Source organism: Cupressus sempervirens, chromosome 9 (genome assembly GCF_028749045.1).
Source record: "Cupressus sempervirens isolate cs-2001-9-10 chromosome 9, ASM2874904v1, whole genome shotgun sequence".
Taxonomy (NCBI): domain Eukaryota; kingdom Viridiplantae; phylum Streptophyta; class Pinopsida; order Cupressales; family Cupressaceae; genus Cupressus; species Cupressus sempervirens.
In genome coordinates this window covers 283740477-283759868 of record NC_143126.1, presented here as the reverse complement: position 1 = coordinate 283759868, position 19392 = coordinate 283740477, and the positions used below count along the sequence as shown (strand labels likewise).

At 34.8% G+C, this 19392-nt stretch overlaps 1 protein-coding gene across 1 annotated transcript in view; it reads right to left on the bottom strand.

The window, feature by feature from the left end:
* Positions 1-19392, bottom strand: part of LOC149538543 (aminopeptidase M1-like) — a 368334-nt gene that overhangs the window by 233740 nt on the left and 115202 nt on the right. Inside the window, exon 6 of the mRNA XM_089799851.1 lies at positions 7622-7775. Within this exon, the coding sequence (XP_089655977.1) occupies positions 7622-7775 (154 nt within the window). The remainder of the gene's footprint in view (positions 1-7621; positions 7776-19392) is intronic.

Here is a 19392-nt window from a genome sequence, read left to right as displayed (position 1 = left end):
ACTATTTTGACAATAATTTAAAGAAGTTATAGTCCTAATAATAACAATAACTAAATCAAGATACCACTAAATAATAAAACATTAACATTTTCTATAATTCAAACATTTTCAACAAACTAACAAATTTCTAACTCAATTTTTTTTTACTAAACTAAAAATACTTTAATGAATTAAATCAATACTAACTACAATTTTAAAACAATTATAAATGTTGACATTAAAAAAAATATACTAATTAACTTTCTAACACATAAAACTTAACTAACTTTAAAAACTAACACATACATTGAATTACTAACAAATTTAGAAAATAACTAACAATGATTGAAACACATATTACTTACTAATTAACTTAAAACAAAACTAAAATATAAAATAACAACTCCTAACATAATATCTAAAAACAACACTTAATACTAACTAAACACCTAACAACAATTAACCTTAACTTATTACTCAAAATCTAATCACTCATATTTACTAACACAACTCTCAACTACCAAAGTAATTAAATTAACACAACACAAAAGTACATACCATACCTAACAACTAACCTTAGGTCTCTAACTTCAACAAGACCACATACTAACCTCAAAACCTACCTAGGCATATGTGAGCCTCCCAAAGTGAGCCATGCTGACCAAGAGTAAAAGGAGGCATGTGAAGGATGATGAAGCGGTTGGTGGGGAAGAAAGTTAAAATTGAAATGGAGGGTGAAGTTTAAATGAAGTTCATATTCCCTCCTAGCCGCCCACTCCTCACCAAATCAACTCAATCTCCAAGGCTTTGACAATACAAATTTGGGAATGCTGCCCAAGGAAGTGTAAGGCATTGAAATTGGTCTTTTTTCTTGTACACCAACCAAGGGATAATTTTCCCTTTCATGCTTATGTTGACCAAGGCAAGATTTTTCCATCTTGCAATGCGTGATGCAAGTATGGAAGCTCATTAACTCTTTCGTGTTTTTAAAGCTCTCCAAGATGATTGGGTGGAAGGTGGACTTTTGAAACCCATTCATCATCCTTGGTTGACGTGATCCTCAATGGAGAGATGTGCAAAAGCTTCTCATCTATCTCCTCCTGCCATAGCCCTGCCTAATAGCAGGGGTAGGGCTGCCCACATTAAAGTAAATAAATCAGCCCAGGGAATTTTTGGGGAATAAGAAATTATAGTTATGTAGGTGTTAATGGCATTAGTCAACAATATTGGATTGGCTTGCAACCAATATTGGATTGGAGTGGGGAAGGAACATGGGCCCCAGAAAGTTTCGGTGGTCGATGTGCAGTTTGGGGGAGGGAGGGGAACCCAATGCTGGAGAGCCCTACTATTCAAAGCCAGGGCCCTACCCCTACTATTATAAGGGTAAGGGCCATGGACAACTAAGGAGGCGAGGGGCTAAATTTTGGGTGATGAAGCAACGCCTCTCTGGCACCCTACTATTTTAAGGAGTTGTTGAGCCCACGACTATAAGAACTAACCCACTTCTGTTAAACAAGTAGATTGAGGTAGATCGATCCGTAAAAAACAATGATTAGGCAGAACTACAAGAATCTTTCTAAATCAGAGGTATATGGCTGGGGCCCCCCACCCAACTATATTCGGCCCCTTACGGCTTCATAGGCAAGTGGGAACAAAATAACCGATCGACTATGTGCATGCAGACGGTGGGTGCACACAATGAATGGATGAGAGGAGTAGACGACCTGGGGGACTAACCTCAATGGGATGTCTGCATGCATAAACGCGAGAATGCAGATGCAGGCCCCTATATTTGAAGGGTGATGCCCTATATTTTAAGGGCCCCCCACTAAGATTATTCAGATCCATTAGTAGCAAAGGAGCAAGTAGGCTCTCTCTGCTCCCACCGAAGCCACTAATAGCAAAAATCCTGCTGCAACCAACTCTGCATGGGGTATGTTGGATAGCATCAAAATTAGTTAATGTGCCTTTGGTCATCTATGTCTACGCCCACTTTGGAAAAAAATGAGTAATGTATAAAGTTTAGTTGGTGGTCTTGATAGGATGGGATTATTGTTTTCAATGTTTAAATTCATATTATAACCATATTATTATTATTATTTTTATATGAAAAGGTGTCAAGATATTTAAAATAGGATCTAAGGTGAAAGAATATTCTCTGTGATTTTTCTTTGAAGCTAGTAATTACTTGCCCATACATTTTCTAGAGAGTTAATATGCTCTCCTAGAAAAGTATGGAGTTTCATAATTCTCATTTTCTTATGTTGCTATTATCTTCCAATATAATGATTTAATTCATTTGAGTTGGGTCATGCATTAGAATGCTATTTCAGATAATACTATTAACTAGGGACTAAGTTCTTTAAGGTTTTATATAGGATTACTAACTAATAATCTATTATTTAACCCATTAAATAATTACGGATAGATACCAAGCATTTTATCATACCCCAAAGATGAGTTATTCCAATGACTATGTTCACAATCTAAATTGCACTTGATCTCATTTTGAAAATTTCACCAAACATATGTAGTGTAATGTACTAACATTTCTTCATCATTTATACAATTTACAAAGGATTGATTTTTACTTTTACTACAATGTAAATTACCAAATCAAACAGTCATGTCCTTTAATTTTATTTACTAACAATAACCATAATGGGAGGACCATTGAACAATACAATAATCAATGAGAAATTTCTCCTATTTAAGGGACTATCATTTAAAAAAAAAAACAATGGTGGGCAAGCCACTTCATATTTATTTTATTCAATCCTCTGATTCAAAGACTCCCTTGGGAAAGAACCAGGGAAGAAAACCTGAGATTGTAGTTGTATTCACAATAAGTTTTAACAATCACATTTTTACAACGGAATCATTATTTCGAGGAAAAATCTCCCAACACATGAATTTAAATACAATTCTAAATTTTCTACTTGGTTCCACAATAGAGAAATTGTTACGAAGCCTGCAACACATCACAATGATCATGGAGAGAATGAAAACTGATCAAGAGACAACCAATCATAAAATGAAGACAAAACAACCATTCACTCCCATCTCGGTTTGCACAATAGGTTTAGCATTGAACCAGACTAAGGAGAAGGTCGATTTTTCCAACAGGAGACGTTAGTCACAATACCATAACATATCTCCTTTCGGGGCTAAAATCTCCAGAACTTCCATTCTTCCATAGATGCCCTTTCGGGGCTGATATCACAAGGAAATTCATTCTTTTACTTCTTAAATTTCAAAACTCATAACATGATTTGTGTTGATGAGTAGGGGCTCATAACACCCTACTCTCTTTCTCTCTTCTCCTCCTGAGAAGAGACTCTGCACTGTTGGAGTCCAACTAAAGACCTTCCCCCGTACATGGCCACTTCAGCCCTATCCGATGGTGAGTAATGCCAATACACCCATAAAATCTCTTCAAAATTTAAAACAAAACACAAAGGAAAGACATTTAAGAAAACCTATTTCAATCCCTCCCAACATACTCAACACACACACAAACATACATAAACAATAAAATTAAAACATGAAGCACAACATGAACAAAATGAGGTGAAGTATTCCTACCTTCAAAATTGGGTTATGGCAATGAAAAAATTTGAGATGAGCTTGCTTTTCTCTCCTTCTCCTTCAAGTTTGAATTCCACTCTAAAACTAGAAGTTGGGTGAACAACCAAAATTCTCTCAAAATTGCCTCTAAATAAGATCCTAAACTCAACCACCTCTAAAATGCAATAACTCCCCCACTTGCCCAAAATTTCTAGAGGCTTCTAACACAACTAGACCTAAGGCTAACCTCAAGGTGGAGTTAAGGTCATACAACTCATGATGAAACTATCAATTTTCGGAATAAAGCAAAAATTGGGTTTTTGAGTGACCATAAAAGTCAACAAAAGGGGCTAGGGGGGTGGAAAATGCCCCCAACCCATACCCATACCCTTTGGGTATTTAGATTTCATGATTTTAGGCATTTAGGATTAATTAGGGACCTATCAACAGCTAGAAAAAATTTAGGACTTTTAACAACCTACAAAAATGCAGATTACTCACTAATCCTGATTAGGGTAATTAACTTTGATTAAAAACTAATTAGCAAAAAGGGTCCCTAACCTAGTCCGACTTAGATCTTTAGGTTACTTGGTTAACCCTAACTATCATGCTAGAATGCATATACAATTCACGAGTGTCAAGCGAGACTATAAAAACACTTGATTTCCACAATTGATACATAGGGTTCAATTTTGTTTCTCAGTTAGATTTCCCTAACTAATAAATATCCTGCACACTCATTGCACCCATCAGTACCTCAAGAAAATCACATACATATATTCAAAACTTATCTGGATAGTTACATAAATCAAAACATGAATCTTTCATATAATTAACTGTTTAATTCATTTCTACTCACATTTAATCATCAATAATCACATAATCAATATAACATAACTTATTCATTAATTTAGATTAAAATACTAGGATAATTATCATTAGGCATGTATATACCTAACATCATAAACATCACCATTTAAGGAATACTGAACTATTTGGAACATAAAACTTAATCATCGAGGTATCAAAATCAACACCCTTATCATTAGGTGAAAATGCCTTGTATCATTGTTAGTAAAATTTTAATGTTTAAATAGTCAAGATAGTGTAGTTTATTCTTGAATCACTGAATATTTAAAACATGAATGTATTAGGATCTTAGTTCTTATTAGGAAATCTAAACCATAAAACATTATTTCATAACCATTCTAATCTCCTATGACAATTTTAACATAGAGCTACATATTTAATAAGTACATGCAAGGAGGGACCTCACAGTTCATTATGCCCCAAATAAACAAGCTCAAAATCCCCTTGGACATAATTAATGAAATAACCTCTACGAGTTGTAGCATGAAATGAAGCACTAGAATTTAAAACCTATGAATCATCAACACTTTCTAAAGATAGAAGCAAAGCATCCTCTTTGGATTTGTTACTTACCACATTTTCCTCCTTGTCTCCATCTTGCTTTTCTCCTTCATTTTTCTTTCGAGTCCAATAGCCTTTCTTCTTATGCCCTATTTTGCCACAATACTAGTAGTCATTTGGTCCTCTCGATTGAGACCTCCTCCCCTTTGACTTTCCTCTTGATTTACCATGATTCCTAGAACTATTTCCCCTTTCAGTTGTTCTACCTTTTCTTTTTGTGTTCAAAGCACATCCTAATGTAGATCAACCTAAGGATTTACTATGAGTTTCTTCACTCAAAATAACACTAATCACGTCATTATATTTTAGGGTACTAGATCCAAAAAAAAATTACGCACAACCATTACCAAGCCATTCCAACTTTTAGGAAAAGAACACAAAATCAAGAGAGCCCTAATTTCTTCATCAAAATTGATACCCAAAAAAGATAACTAACTAGTAATGGTATTAAAATCATTTAAATGATCTACAATAGATTCACCTTCTGTCATTTTCATATTAAATAATTGCTTCATGAGAAATATCTTATTTGAAGCGAAGGGATTTTCATACAATTTTTCTAGGGTTTCCATCAACTCTTCTGTCATCTTTTCTTTTGTAATATTAAATGTCATTGATGGTGCCAGACATAATTGAATGCTTCCAAGTGTCTTTCTATCTAAAAGATCCAAGTTGTCATTTGAGATAGATCACTGATTCTTGGTTTTACCTTCCAATGGCTTCCATAAATCCTTCTGATAAAGATAGTCCTCCATTTGCATCTTCCATAATTGAAATTTATGCCCATTAAATTTTTCAACCCTTAGCTTACCCTCATCTTCTATCACTCCCACTCAAACATGAGACTCCCACTCAACCGTGAGACTTTCCTACAGAGGATAACTAAAAAAAAAACTCGCTCTGATACCACTTGTTAGTATTTAACCACAAATAGAAATAATAATTACATGCAAATATAAAAAATATTAGAATATAATAGATCACATAGAAAAGAACACAAGACACCAAGATTTAATGTGGTTCACCCAATTCTTGAGCTATATTTACCAAATAGCAAGTCCAATATTCTTACGATCCAGTGATTACAACCCAATTACAATATGCAATCCCTTATAGCTCAATACTACTGCAAGAACCAATTTTTGTATCACACTTTATCAAAAAATCCCTAACAAACTAACAAGGTTGTTTCCTTGAGTTACAGTGTGACTTGTGTAGGGTATTGTATTAATATTGAGGATGAAAATTTTATAAGAACATAGTAGCAGATCATGATGAGATTGGTTTGAAAACTTCAAAGGAATTATATCAAAAAACAAGTTATTATATTGGTTAGTTTATTACCGGGGATATCTTATCCTTGAGATCTATTTTGTGTAATACTTTTGAAGAAATTTGGATAGTAGGTTCAATTGTCTTCCTTATTGCTCCTAAGAGGGTTAGAATCTTCTACCAGGGATTCAAAGTCTCCTAACATGGACTCAAATGTACTTATTCTATGGAATTGGCTCCCAATAGGGTTATCCTCTTACAAGGAACTTTAATATTAGTGCATCATTTCATGTGTACCATCCAAGCTTGGGTTTTCCCTCCGATCAAGGGTTTCTATAGCTAAAAAATCATTGTGTCATTGTGTATGTTCTATCTCTTGTAATTATTCACTTAATTAGTTATTAAAGTTTGATTTAATAAGTTAAGTTTAATTTGGATTAAGTATATAACTTATTCAACCCTTCCCCCTCTTAGTTGTACTAGTGGGCTTTTCCTTATAATAGATGCAATACTGCCAATGACCCAAGGATGCTATTGCATCATTTATGCATTTATTTTCTTGATTAATTCAAAGGTAAGGATGTTTTATGTGATAGTTATTATGATTATTTATATCTCATTTGATTATTGATGATTAGATAAGTAAATAATACATCAATTATACATGATTTTTTTAGCTTGCAAAATACATAATTGTATATAATATAGAAATGAGAGATAGGCTTCTAATGATAATGCATAGAACTAGTAACCAATGATTTAGAATGAAGAACAATCCTAAAAGTAGTTTATTTATGATTAACCTTAGATTAAGATTAATAACAAGATTGATACTCCTCTAAAAAGTATAAAATGTGATTATATGGGAGAGTTTTTGGTTACATATAATAAATTTGTAATGCTAGTACACTAGGTACTATGTAAAAAATATAATCTTTATTATATTTATAAATAATTAAGGAAAATATTCCTCAAGGGAACTTATGATTTTAGTGTATGTTTTGTGATGGGCATCATGTATTTTTAAGTTGAAATAGATAGTTTAAGATCAAACACTATCTACAAGATATGTACCAAATACAATGGAGATATTTGGAAGCTACATACAATTATTTATAATAATTAAAATATTGAAGCTATGTTGTGTCCCTATAACTTCAATATTGTAAGGAGAACCCTTAGTAACACAAAGATGCAATGGATATATCTCCACCTTATTTCCTTTGAAGGAGATGATATACAAACATCTAAGAAACTCCACAAATTAATATAAGATGAAATATTTGTTTGATTTTACCAATATTTTTGAGTAATTAATAAGATTAATAGAAGTACAAAATATTTCCAAAAAATGCATGTAAAGAACGAGTACCCTTTGCTTGTTTGTAGCTGCAGAAAGCTTTTCATCATAGAGCAATGTGGATTCTCGATATGTAATCAAACCATAGTTCTCCATTGCCCCATATGCAAAATCTAGTATTGCAACCATGTCTAACTTTGTAAGGGAATATGGAGTCCCAAAATATCTGTGTTACATTTCAAAAATATTATTAGAAAATGTGAAACTCAAATTTAAAACTATTAAGTATGCCAACAATAATAGTGTCATTGTAGAAAAGTGCAATAAATGCAAATCTATTATGGACTATAGATTATTATAAAATTTTATTTTTTGATCTATACCATTTTTGTATTTAATTCTAATTTAATTATAGAAATAAACAAAATCTTAGGGGAAAAAGGTAAAACAAATCTTGTTTGTTATTTAAATGTTCTAAAACTGACAACATATAAAGTTTCTACTTAACAAAAATTACTATATATTGAGATGTATTATTATAATCTAAAAATGAAAGTTTATTTTCATAAAATTATTTTTTTACTACATTGATATAATGAAAAAATGAAATTTCTATAATGAATATATTTTTTAGATTAGAAACTCAATTGCTGATTGAGAAGACCAACAAAAGTGGAAGTGTTGTGACCATTTTTAGATCATGACAATGATGGGCTTTATTTTTAGGCATCTTTTGTTATGATTATAATTTGCAAACAATATTTTTTTACTAAAGATATACTATTTCCACAATCCATGATTTAATATTTTGATATTGATTTTATATTTGATTACATTTAATATTTTCATAAAAAATTAAACACGCTCAAATCCAAAAGCAATATAAATAATTTAAGATGTCTTGAAGGAATACATTTATAGAGTTATTGTTTGCCAATGCTTCTATATTTTAGGCTATTTTTTACTAGGTATAATCATTTCGGCTCTTCAATGTATTACATTTAATTTTATGACAATTCATAGGAAAATTGTAACGCCCCGCCAAGGGATCCAAAAGAATTAACCTAAAGTTTCACTAAGTTTGCTAAATTTTTTTTTTTTTTTTTTAAAGTAAGAAAGTATGACATACACATCAAACAAATAGTAGCGGAAGCAATAACATGTAATCATCGACAAACATACATTGCAAGTTACATTTCTTAAAGATCCCAAGACGTTGAGTCACGTTTAAATTTAATTAATTCTAAGTCTAACAACTAACACATACATATAAAAGAATAATCAGAAACTCCAATGTCCATAATATACATTTGTTCCGAATGCTCCTTGGCCAATTAATTTGGAATGCTCATTCATCCACTGTACATGTCACAGGGTATGAAAGGCTTAAAAGAATATACATATGTAAAGATCAAGATACAACATCCTCAAATCCATGATACAAAGTACAATAAAAATATATGAAACTATTCACCATACATGATACATCCATACATCCATAATGATAAAACATCTATCATAAAATCTAACCATCCATCATACTAATCCAAGAACATAGTGTAGGTAAATGCCAATCACGAAATCTCCAACCACGGTGACCATGGAACGGATCTCAATGGTAAGAGTAAAAGCACTACCACCCAACCGCGTGGAACCTAAATGGTCCACTCCCACCGCACTGAGGAGATAGTCTCAAGTCCCAAATAGGATAACAAAACCTATAATCATAAATACTCTCTAAGTCCAGGAAATCCTATAAGTATGCTAACTCAAGGGTTCCTAAAAAGATCGACATCTATATCCCAGAGGTACCACAAGACACGTAGGAAACCTAATATGCAAGTAGGAAAGTGTCATCGCAAAAGTCATGTAGAAGTTACCCGAGCAATCCCTTAGGAATCCCGAGTCCCTACTGATCCTGCGGCCACTAGTATCCTCTCGTACTGACGAGGCATACTATGGAATGCAAGGTCGTAACCAAGCGTCCTCTCTACCCCATCCTAGTCTGTACTAGCACTCATGGCATGGGAGAGAACATACAATTATCTTGTTAGGTTCATTTTATCTCATTTAGTGTAAATGTTTTCACTTATTAAAAATGACTTACAATGGGTTTCTCAAGGCAGCCTCTTAGGGCTCCGACCCCCATTGCAAGCCACTTCCCGACTCTACACATAGATAACCTACCCTAGCTCATGAACTCGTAAAACAAAGAATCATAATAAAACCATCTCAGTCCTACACGAGCAACTGAAAAATATCATAAAAAGATAATCCACAAAATTACATTAGTTCTTCATGAGCAACGGATAACATCAAATAGTAATCATGTAATCACGACAGTCCTCTATCAGCAACTGAAGGCATCAATGATAAGTCACAAAATCCAATGGTTCTCTAATGAGCAACCAGAAAGTAATACAAGTATAACTGATCGAGACTCAGAAATGGTTATCAAATATAACTGATCGAGACTCAAAAATGGTTAAGTTAGGTATTCTCAAATACATACACCTCAGCTTCACACAAGGAACTGGAAAGCAATAACAAACCGTAACATAATCATGTCATAGAGCACTTCATCACATTACCATGGTCGGGTTTAGAAAGATCGAGACTAATTCATCATGACGTCACATTCACAACCCCCGAGCCTCTGGTAACAACCTAAACTGGTCGACGCTAAATCGACCCCAAAACATTCAAAGTACAAAGACAACATCAAAGTCTTAGGGATTGGATCTGAAAGTATATTATTTGAGTTAAGGTAAGGTTTATGTTTCAGTTTAATGTTGAATTCAAGTAACAAAGTTTTCATATTAACCACCTTTACGATTAACCCCTTCTATAATAACTTTCATTAAGTCAATCTTCCAAATCTACTATCTAATCAGATAGTATTCATTATTAATTAACTTTAATTAAACTAATTTTAGTTAAAGTAATCAATAATCATTTGATCTAATTACTTATTTTAATCTATCCATTAATTGTTAAATTATTAATATTTAACCAAAATTATCAATAATTTAATATTTACCATTTATGTGAAATACATTTAATATTTATTATTTAAGTATTAATAAAATAAAACTTTTATTAAATAAAAAATATATAATAATTTTATTAATTAAAAATTTTAATTAATAATAAAAATCGTTTTTTGTAAATAATATATTAAAGAAAAAACGAATTTACAAAATATATATATATATTTAAAAAAAAAAAAAATAATAAAAAAAATAAAAAATTAATTAAATTAAATATAATAATTTTTATAAGTTTGTTTGGCGGGAGGGAATTACCCCGTGCCCACCCCCCACGGTCGGCTTAGCCGACAGACCTGCGTCGCAGGTACTGCGACTGCAGGTACGACGTAGATGTAACACCCCGCCAAGGGATCCAAAAGAATTAACCTAAAGTTTCACTAAGTTTGCTAAACATTTTTTTTTTTTTTTTTTTAAAAGGGGGTACAATCAATATATATATAAACATTTTTAAACTATAAATATATTAAAATAATTAATTAATTAAATTTTTTTTTTAATTAATTAATTTTTTAATATATATATAAATATATGCTTTGAAAGATTGTTTCCTCCTCTATCTTGATATAGAAAATATAGTCATTCATCCAAACGTTTAATCTAGAATCTCAGTATTAAATTCAACCCTTCCCATTTAAATCTCATGTATAAAGAAGTTTATAAACAAGTAACTGATAAATACCAATATCGTAATGTTTAAGTATTCTTCACAAGGAATTTCAGATTTACAAACCCCAGACACGAAGAAGACAGGAAAGGATAATTGCGTATTAAATCGATAATCGAAAACACCAGACCCTACCTGATTCTGATGCTATTATGCAATCTCCAGGAACTGTAAAAGAATTCGCTCCTCTCAATAACCTTCCTCTGGAAAACTTTCTTGGTATCAGCTTTCTGAAATTCGCTTCCAAAATTGTCTCCCCCCAAAAATTCTCGTCCAACTTCGTATATCACCAAAATGAACCCCCAAAGTTGTGATAAGCAAATTCTCCTCAATTCGGGGCACTAATTGTGCGTTTACCCGAGAAGACTCTTTGCACAACTCAGTTAACTCCAAATTAACTTTTATTATCTTTTCTAATTCTTTTGCATTCAACTTTCATGCACATTAAGTTGAATGATTAAATAACTTTATTTAAAATTTCACTTGACTTCAATTCTTAATTAATTTATTACTTTAAATCTTATGTGCACTTTTAAGAAATTAAAATAACATTATTAATTTTTATAATTTAATCTTTTAATTTAATTCTTATATTTAACTCATGTTTAGATCATGCGATCTAGAATTCTTAATAAATTAATATCTTTCAACTTTTTAATTTATTTTAGAATTTAATTGATAACATATTTAATTAATTTAAATAACAATAGTATTTAGCATTTATTTAAAATGAACTCCAAATATATTATTATTAAATTAAATAAATATTATCTTGTTCTAAATATATCTTGAACTTTAATTTCCAACTTTAATTCTTTTATTTAATTAATTAATTAATTAATTAAATATAAAAATATCATAATAATTCTTTATAAAATTAAATCATTAATTAGTCTTTTTAATTAGACTTAATTAATAGAAAATACACCAAGGACTCATAAAGCAACATACGAAAACCCATCATAGAAAAATACATACCAAATCAAACAAAAGGGTTATAATCACAAAATTACATCATTTGATGCATTCGGAGGGTACTTAACTCAGATACTTGTCCTAATTATCAATTAGGACAATTGGCTAAAGGGTTTAGGATTTGGACTTAAGAGTTTATCTCCCCTCTCTTACCATTGAGACAGTGCGATAGGGTACGCTCATCCTGACAATTCAGGGAAGTCAATACCCGGTACCTGCAACCTGCATAAAATCCACGCATGTACAAACACAATATTCTAAGCTAAACAGGCAATGGTGGGAAGTGGTGCATCGTGTAGATCCCGACTAGCAGGTGACTACGACTCCCTTCCTTAACCATATCAGAAACACCACACATAAATAAAACAACACGCACACCATACACATGCAGTATGGGGTAAGTATCCATAAGAGGTACATGAAATAATAAGCCATCTAACTAATCATCATCGATAACTAAAACCATTGAATAATCATCATACATGCACGAAATATAGAGTACCAAGTAATCTCATCATATAATAAACTGAGTGTAAACATCCTCTGATAATCTCTAAAATAATGATACTACTCATCAAACATAAATTGGCCTAAAAGAGTTTGGCAATCATATCATAAATGTAGCTCGAAAAATGTAAACTAGGGGCAGGCACTACATCCACCCCCCCTAGACTTAGGCTTACTCCTAGAAGCCTATAAACAAATAGGGATATAAATCCCGTAATCTAGATGCATCCTCCCATGTCGCTGAAGAGTCATCAGTAGGGTCCCATTGGACCCTTACCTGCTCTATGGTTCGACCCCTGAGGGTCAACTCCCGCTGCTCCAGAATATGTATTGGCTCCAAAGCCAGCTGCCCGTCCTCTACCTGTAATGCATTCCAATCAAGAATATGTACAACATCAAGAATATACTGTCTAAGTACTGAAACATGGAAAACATCATGAATGCGAGCAAGGCTGGGCGGTAAAGCAAGACGATAGGCAACTGGACCAATCCTCTCAAGAATATCGAATGGTCCCACAAAGCGAGGTGCTAGCTTCGAGCCCTTTCCATAACGGATCGGACTCTTCCGCAGACGCACTCTCAAGAAAACCTTCTCTCCCACAACAAACTGCTTATCTGACCTATGAGCATCAACATACTTCTTCTGCCTATCCTGTGCCGTTGTCAAGTGCTCTCGGATATGCACCACCTGTTGCTCCATGTCACGAAGCATCTCTGGGCCCAACAGGATGCGATCCTCAAGGCTATCCCAACTCAAAGGTGTACGACAAGGGCGTCCATATAAGGCTTGGAAAGGTGCCATGCCAATAGAACTGTGATACCCGTTGTTGTAAGCAAACTCCACTAGGTAGAGATAGTCCTCCCAATGAGTTTGCTTATCCATCACGTACATCCTCAACATATCTTCGAGAACCTGATTCACTCTCTCTATCTGCCCATCTGTCTCTAGGTGATATGCTGAACTGAAGTTCAACTGCACTCCAAGATCATGCTGCAGTGATGTCCAAAATGCGGAAGTGAAAACATGATCCCTATCCGAAATGATCTTTCGGGGAATACCATGTAGTCTCACAATGTCACGCATGAAGACATTTGCTACTGAAGCTGCAGTGTAGGAAGACCTGATTGGTGCAAAAAGTGCCACCTTGGTCAACCGGTCAACGGTGACCATGATAGCATCATGACGACGAAGAGTCATAGGTAATCCTACTATGAAATCCATAGAGATGATGTCCCACTTCCATGAAGGAACGAGATTCGATTGCAAGAGTCCTGCCAGATGCTGGTGTTCTGCCTTGACTCTCTGACACTCAAGACATCTAGCCACAAAATCAGCAATGTTGCGCTTCATCCCGGACCAATAGAATAAACGTCGCAAATCTGCATGCATCTTTTTGACACCTGGATGTGCCGAGTAAGGTGCACGATGGCCCTCTGATAGGATCAATATGCGAAGCTCATCCAGTAGCGGCACATAGATCCTTCCTGAATGTCTCAAAAGGCCATCTGACTCTAGGACATAGCCTGAAAACTTACCCTCCAAGGGTCTCCCTGAATTGATCTCACTGCACACCTCCAGATACCATGAATCAGTGGGGAGTGCCTGAAGTATCTGACACCTCAAATCGACACTAAGAGTCATAGATGATATCACATGTTTCCTGCGACTCAAAGCATCCGCTACAACATTCTCCTTCCCCTAGATATACTTTACCTCAAAGTCATACTCGCACAAAAACTCCATCCAACGCCTTTGCCTAGCATTCAGATTAGGCTGCATGAATATGTACTGAAGACTACGATGATCGCTATGTAGTTCAAATCTGTGTCCCAACAAGAAATGTCTCCATCTCACTAAGGCATGAACTACTGCTGCTAACTCCAGGTCATGTGTAGGATAATTCAACTCATGATCCTTGAGTTTGCGTGACTCATATGCAATCACTCGACCATTCTGCATTAGAACTGCTCCAATACCCTCAAGGGAAGCATATGTACACACCATGAACTCACCTTCTGGATCAGGTACTGCTAAGATCGGTGCACTGGTCAGAAGCTCTTTGAGTTTCTGAAATGCTTCTACACACTTTTCTGTCCAAAGAAACTTCTTTCCTTTCCTCTGAAGGGAGGTAATAGGGTGTGCTATTCTGGAGAAGTTTTGAACAAATCTGCGATAATACCCAGCTAGACCCATGAAACTATGAATTTCTGACACAGTAGTGGGTGCAGGCCAATCTACTATTGCCTGGATCTTCGCAGGGTCTACAGAGATACCTTCGCTTGAAATAACGTGTCCCAAATACTGTATCTCTGATTGAAAGAAATCACACTTTGCCGCATTGGCATAAAGTTGATTATCTCTCAAGCACTGCAAAACTAAACTCAAATGTTCCTCATGTTCCTTTTGGGACTTAGAATATATCAGAATATCATCGAGGAACACAAGAACAAATCTATCAAGATAGGAACGAAACACCCCATTCATTAAGCACATGAAAACTGATGGAGCGTTCGTCAGCCCAAAGGGTACCACTGTGAACTCATAATGCCCGTAGCAAGTTCGAAAGGCGGTCTTATGAATATCAGCCTCCTTGATGCGAAGTTGATGGTATCCTGACTTAAGATCAATCTTAGAGAACACTGTAGCTCCCTTGATCTGATCAAATAAATCATCAATCCTTGGTAAAGGATACCTGTTCTTTATTGTCACCTTATTCAGCTGTCTGTAATCGATGCAAAGGCGCAAAGAACCATCCTTCTTCTTCACAAAGAGCACTGGAGCTCCCCATGGTGATACACTAGGTCGAATACTACCCTTGGCCAAAAGTTCCTCTAACTGCAAACGCAACTCACTTAGCTCTTGAGTGGTCATACGGTAAGGAGCTCTAGAGATAGGTTCCGCTCCTGGAGTGAGCTCAATGCTAAAATCAATGTCTCTCTTCGGAGGCATGCCTGGAATCTCACTCGGAAAGACATCAACATACTCCTGTAAAATAGGGTGATCTAGGGTCTTTCTCGTAGAGTCTTCCTCATCAAGCTCATTTACCAAAACGGCAAATACCTGACACCCCTTATGAAAGCTTCGCTTAAGTTGCATAGCAGAGATCATCCGTAGGGATATAGGTCTCGGTATCCCCACAATCGCAACATCCTTCCCTTGGTCATCCTGACACATAATGATCTTCTTTCTGCAGTCAATACTAGCCCTATGAGAGCCAAGCCAATCCATACCTAAGACCACATCGTAGGAGCCAAGAGGAATAACTCAAAAATCAACTGAAGTCTCAAACCCTCCTATGCTAAGTCCACACTTATGAACTACCGAATCTGTGGAAACTTTAGCGCCTGAGGCTAGTTCCACTTGCCAACCATGGTCTTGCTTAACCGACTCCAGCTTACACTTGTCAACTAGAGATGGAGAAATGAAAGAATATGTAGCACCTGAATCAAATAATACAGAGAGAGGTGTACCTCGGATAGCTCCTGTAGTCTCAACTACTGTCCCCTGATGGTCTGCCTGACGGTGATCCACCGCTGCAAATACTCTATGAGATCCACCTGTATTTTTGACTGTAGGCTCAGATGCCGCAGGCCTGGGTCCTGAATACTGAGATGCTTGCTGTGGGCAGTATGCTGCAATATGACCAATCTGTCCACACGAATAACATCCCGTGCCCCTGCCAGATCCTCTCCCTATAGGTGGTGCATTCGACCGCTGGTGGCTACCCCTGCTAGCAAAAGACTGGTTTCTCTGTGCAGGCCGAGATTGCTGATTCTGTCTATTACGTTGAGCATTGCGATTGATCCTAGAGTTGGATCCACCACCACCACTCTGTGCCTGAGGGTAAAATCCCTTATGCTACTGAGGCTGCTGTTGAGAATGCTGCTGAGAATACTGATTCCTCCTAGGGAAGGGACGCTTCCTGATTCCACCGAAATTGTGGTTGCCCTTAGATCCTGCTATAGTAGGCGCTCCCACAAATCCTCCTTGCCCAAAGTTGACACTCTGCTCTACCAGGATAGCTCGATGTACCACATCCTTGAGGGTCTTAGGCTCAAATACCTTAACACCCCCAATAAAACGGTTGTTCAAGCCTCGAATGAAATGTTGTGCCAACTGTGTTGGGTTGTCACTGAATCTCGAAAAAAGCATGAGCTCATAGAACTTGCGCTCATACTCTACAACGGTCATAGTGAACTGTCTCAGGTTATGGAACTCATCTGCTCTAAGCTGCTTCCATTCCTCTGGTAGGAATCGTTCATGAAAACTCTCCAAGAAAATCTCCCAAGTGACACTACCCATGTCAATGCCCAACTTCTTCTCCTCAATAGTCCACCAGGTGGCTCCAAATAACTCTAGATTGGTAATGGCAAACCTCGCTTTGACATTACTGTCAAAGTCCTGCATAGCAAAAATCCTGTCAAGGGCAATAAGCCACTGCTCAGCTACATACCCAGAACCTTGCCCATTAAAGGGCTTGATCTTGGACCTCTGAAGATCCTTCATTTGAGAAGATACTATGAATCTATGTCGATCCCTCTGAGGACTCCTAGATCTGCGTCTATGCTCATGTGCAACCTGGTGTGCTCTATCCTGCTCAAGAACAGGAGGTAAGTGATCAATAAGGGTTCGCATCATTTGCCTCAGATCAACCTCCTCAGAGTCGGCATGTCCCTCATCGTGGTTCTCTTCCTGATGCTCACTGACATGCTCTTCCCTATTCTCTTCCTGAATGGGGCTCTCATGGATAGACTCATGAACACTAACATCTCTGCCTCATCCACGACCTCTGCCACGGCCAAGGCTACGGCCCCTAACGGAAGATCTCGTCCCAGATACCATCCTACAATAATATCCAAGACACAAGATGCTAAAATAACCGTGAAACATACTACTGAAATACATAGATAAAAGACACATGTTTTGCAAACAAGATATTTTCAGTTTTCAGTTTACCTATAATTTCAGTTTAAGTATAATTTTAGTTTTGAAGTTTTGAGTGTTGAAGTATGAATAAAATAGGTAACTAATAGTTTATATACTGTTTCAGTTCAACTAGCTTCAAGTTTTAGTTTAAGGTTTGCATTTTTATTCAACTAGTTAACACTAGTGGCGTTCCAATATACCCAGAGCTCCCAATGTAGAAACTTGGGCTCTGATACCAGATGTAACGCCCCGCCAAGGGATCCAAAAGAATTAACCTAAAGTTTCACTAAGTTTGCTAAACATTTTTTTTTAAAAAATTTTTAAAAAGGGGGTACAATCAATATATATATATATAAACATTTTTAAACTATATATATATATATATATATATATATTAAAATAATTAATTAATTAATTTTTTTTTTAATTAATTTTTTTTTAATATATATATAAATATATGCTTTGAAAGATTGTTTCCTCCTCTATCTTGATATAGAAAATATAGTCATTCGTCCAAACGTTTAATCTAGAATCTCGGTACTAAATTCAACCCTTCCCATTTAAATCTCATGTATAAAGAAGTTTATAAACAAGTAACTGATAAATACCAATATCGTAATGTTTAAGTATTCTTCACAAGGAATTTCAAATTTACAAACCCCAGACACGAAGAAGACAGGAAAGGATAATTGCGTATTAAATCGATAATCGAAAACACCAGACCCTACCTGATTCTGATGCTATTATGCAATCTCCAGGAACTATAAAAGAATTCGCTCCTCTCAATAACCTTCCTCTGGAAAACTTTCTTGGTATCAGCTTTCTGAAATTCGCTTCCAAAATTGTCTCCCCCCAAAAATTCTCGTCCAACTTCGTATATCACCAAAATGAACCCCCAAAGTTGTGATAAGCAAATTCTCCTCAATTCGGGGCACTAATTGTGCGTTTACCCGAGAAGACTCTTTGCACAACTCAGTTAACTCCAAATTAACTTTTATTATCTTTTCTAATTCTTTTGCATTCAACTTTCATGCACATTAAGTTGAATGATTAAATAACTTTATTTAAAATTTCACTTGACTTCAATTCTTAATTAATTTATTACTTTAAATCTTATGTGCACTTTTAAGAAATTAAAATAACATTATTAATTTTTATAATTTAATCTTTTAATTTAATTCTTATATTTAACTCATGTTTAGATCATGCGATCTAGAATTCTTAATAAATTAATATCTTTCAACTTTTTAATTTATTTTAGAATTTAATTGATAACATATTTAATTAATTTAAATAACAATAGTATTTAGCATTTATTTAAAATGAACTCCAAATATATTATTATTAAATTAAATAAATATTATCTTGTTCTAAATATATCTTGAACTTTAATTTCCAACTTTAATTCTTTTATTTAATTAATTAATTAATTAATTAAATATAAAAATATCATAATAATTCTTTATAAAATTAAATCATTAATTAGTCTTTTTAATTAGACTTAATTAATAGAAAATACACCAAGGACTCATAAAGCAACATACGAAAACCCATCATAGAAAAATACATACCAAATCAAACAAAAGGGTTATAATCACAAAATTACATCATTTGATGCATTCGGAGGGTACTTAACTCAGATACTTGTCCTAATTATCAATTAGGACAATTGGCTAAAGGGTTTAGGATTTGGACTTAAGAGTTTATCTCCCCTCTCTTA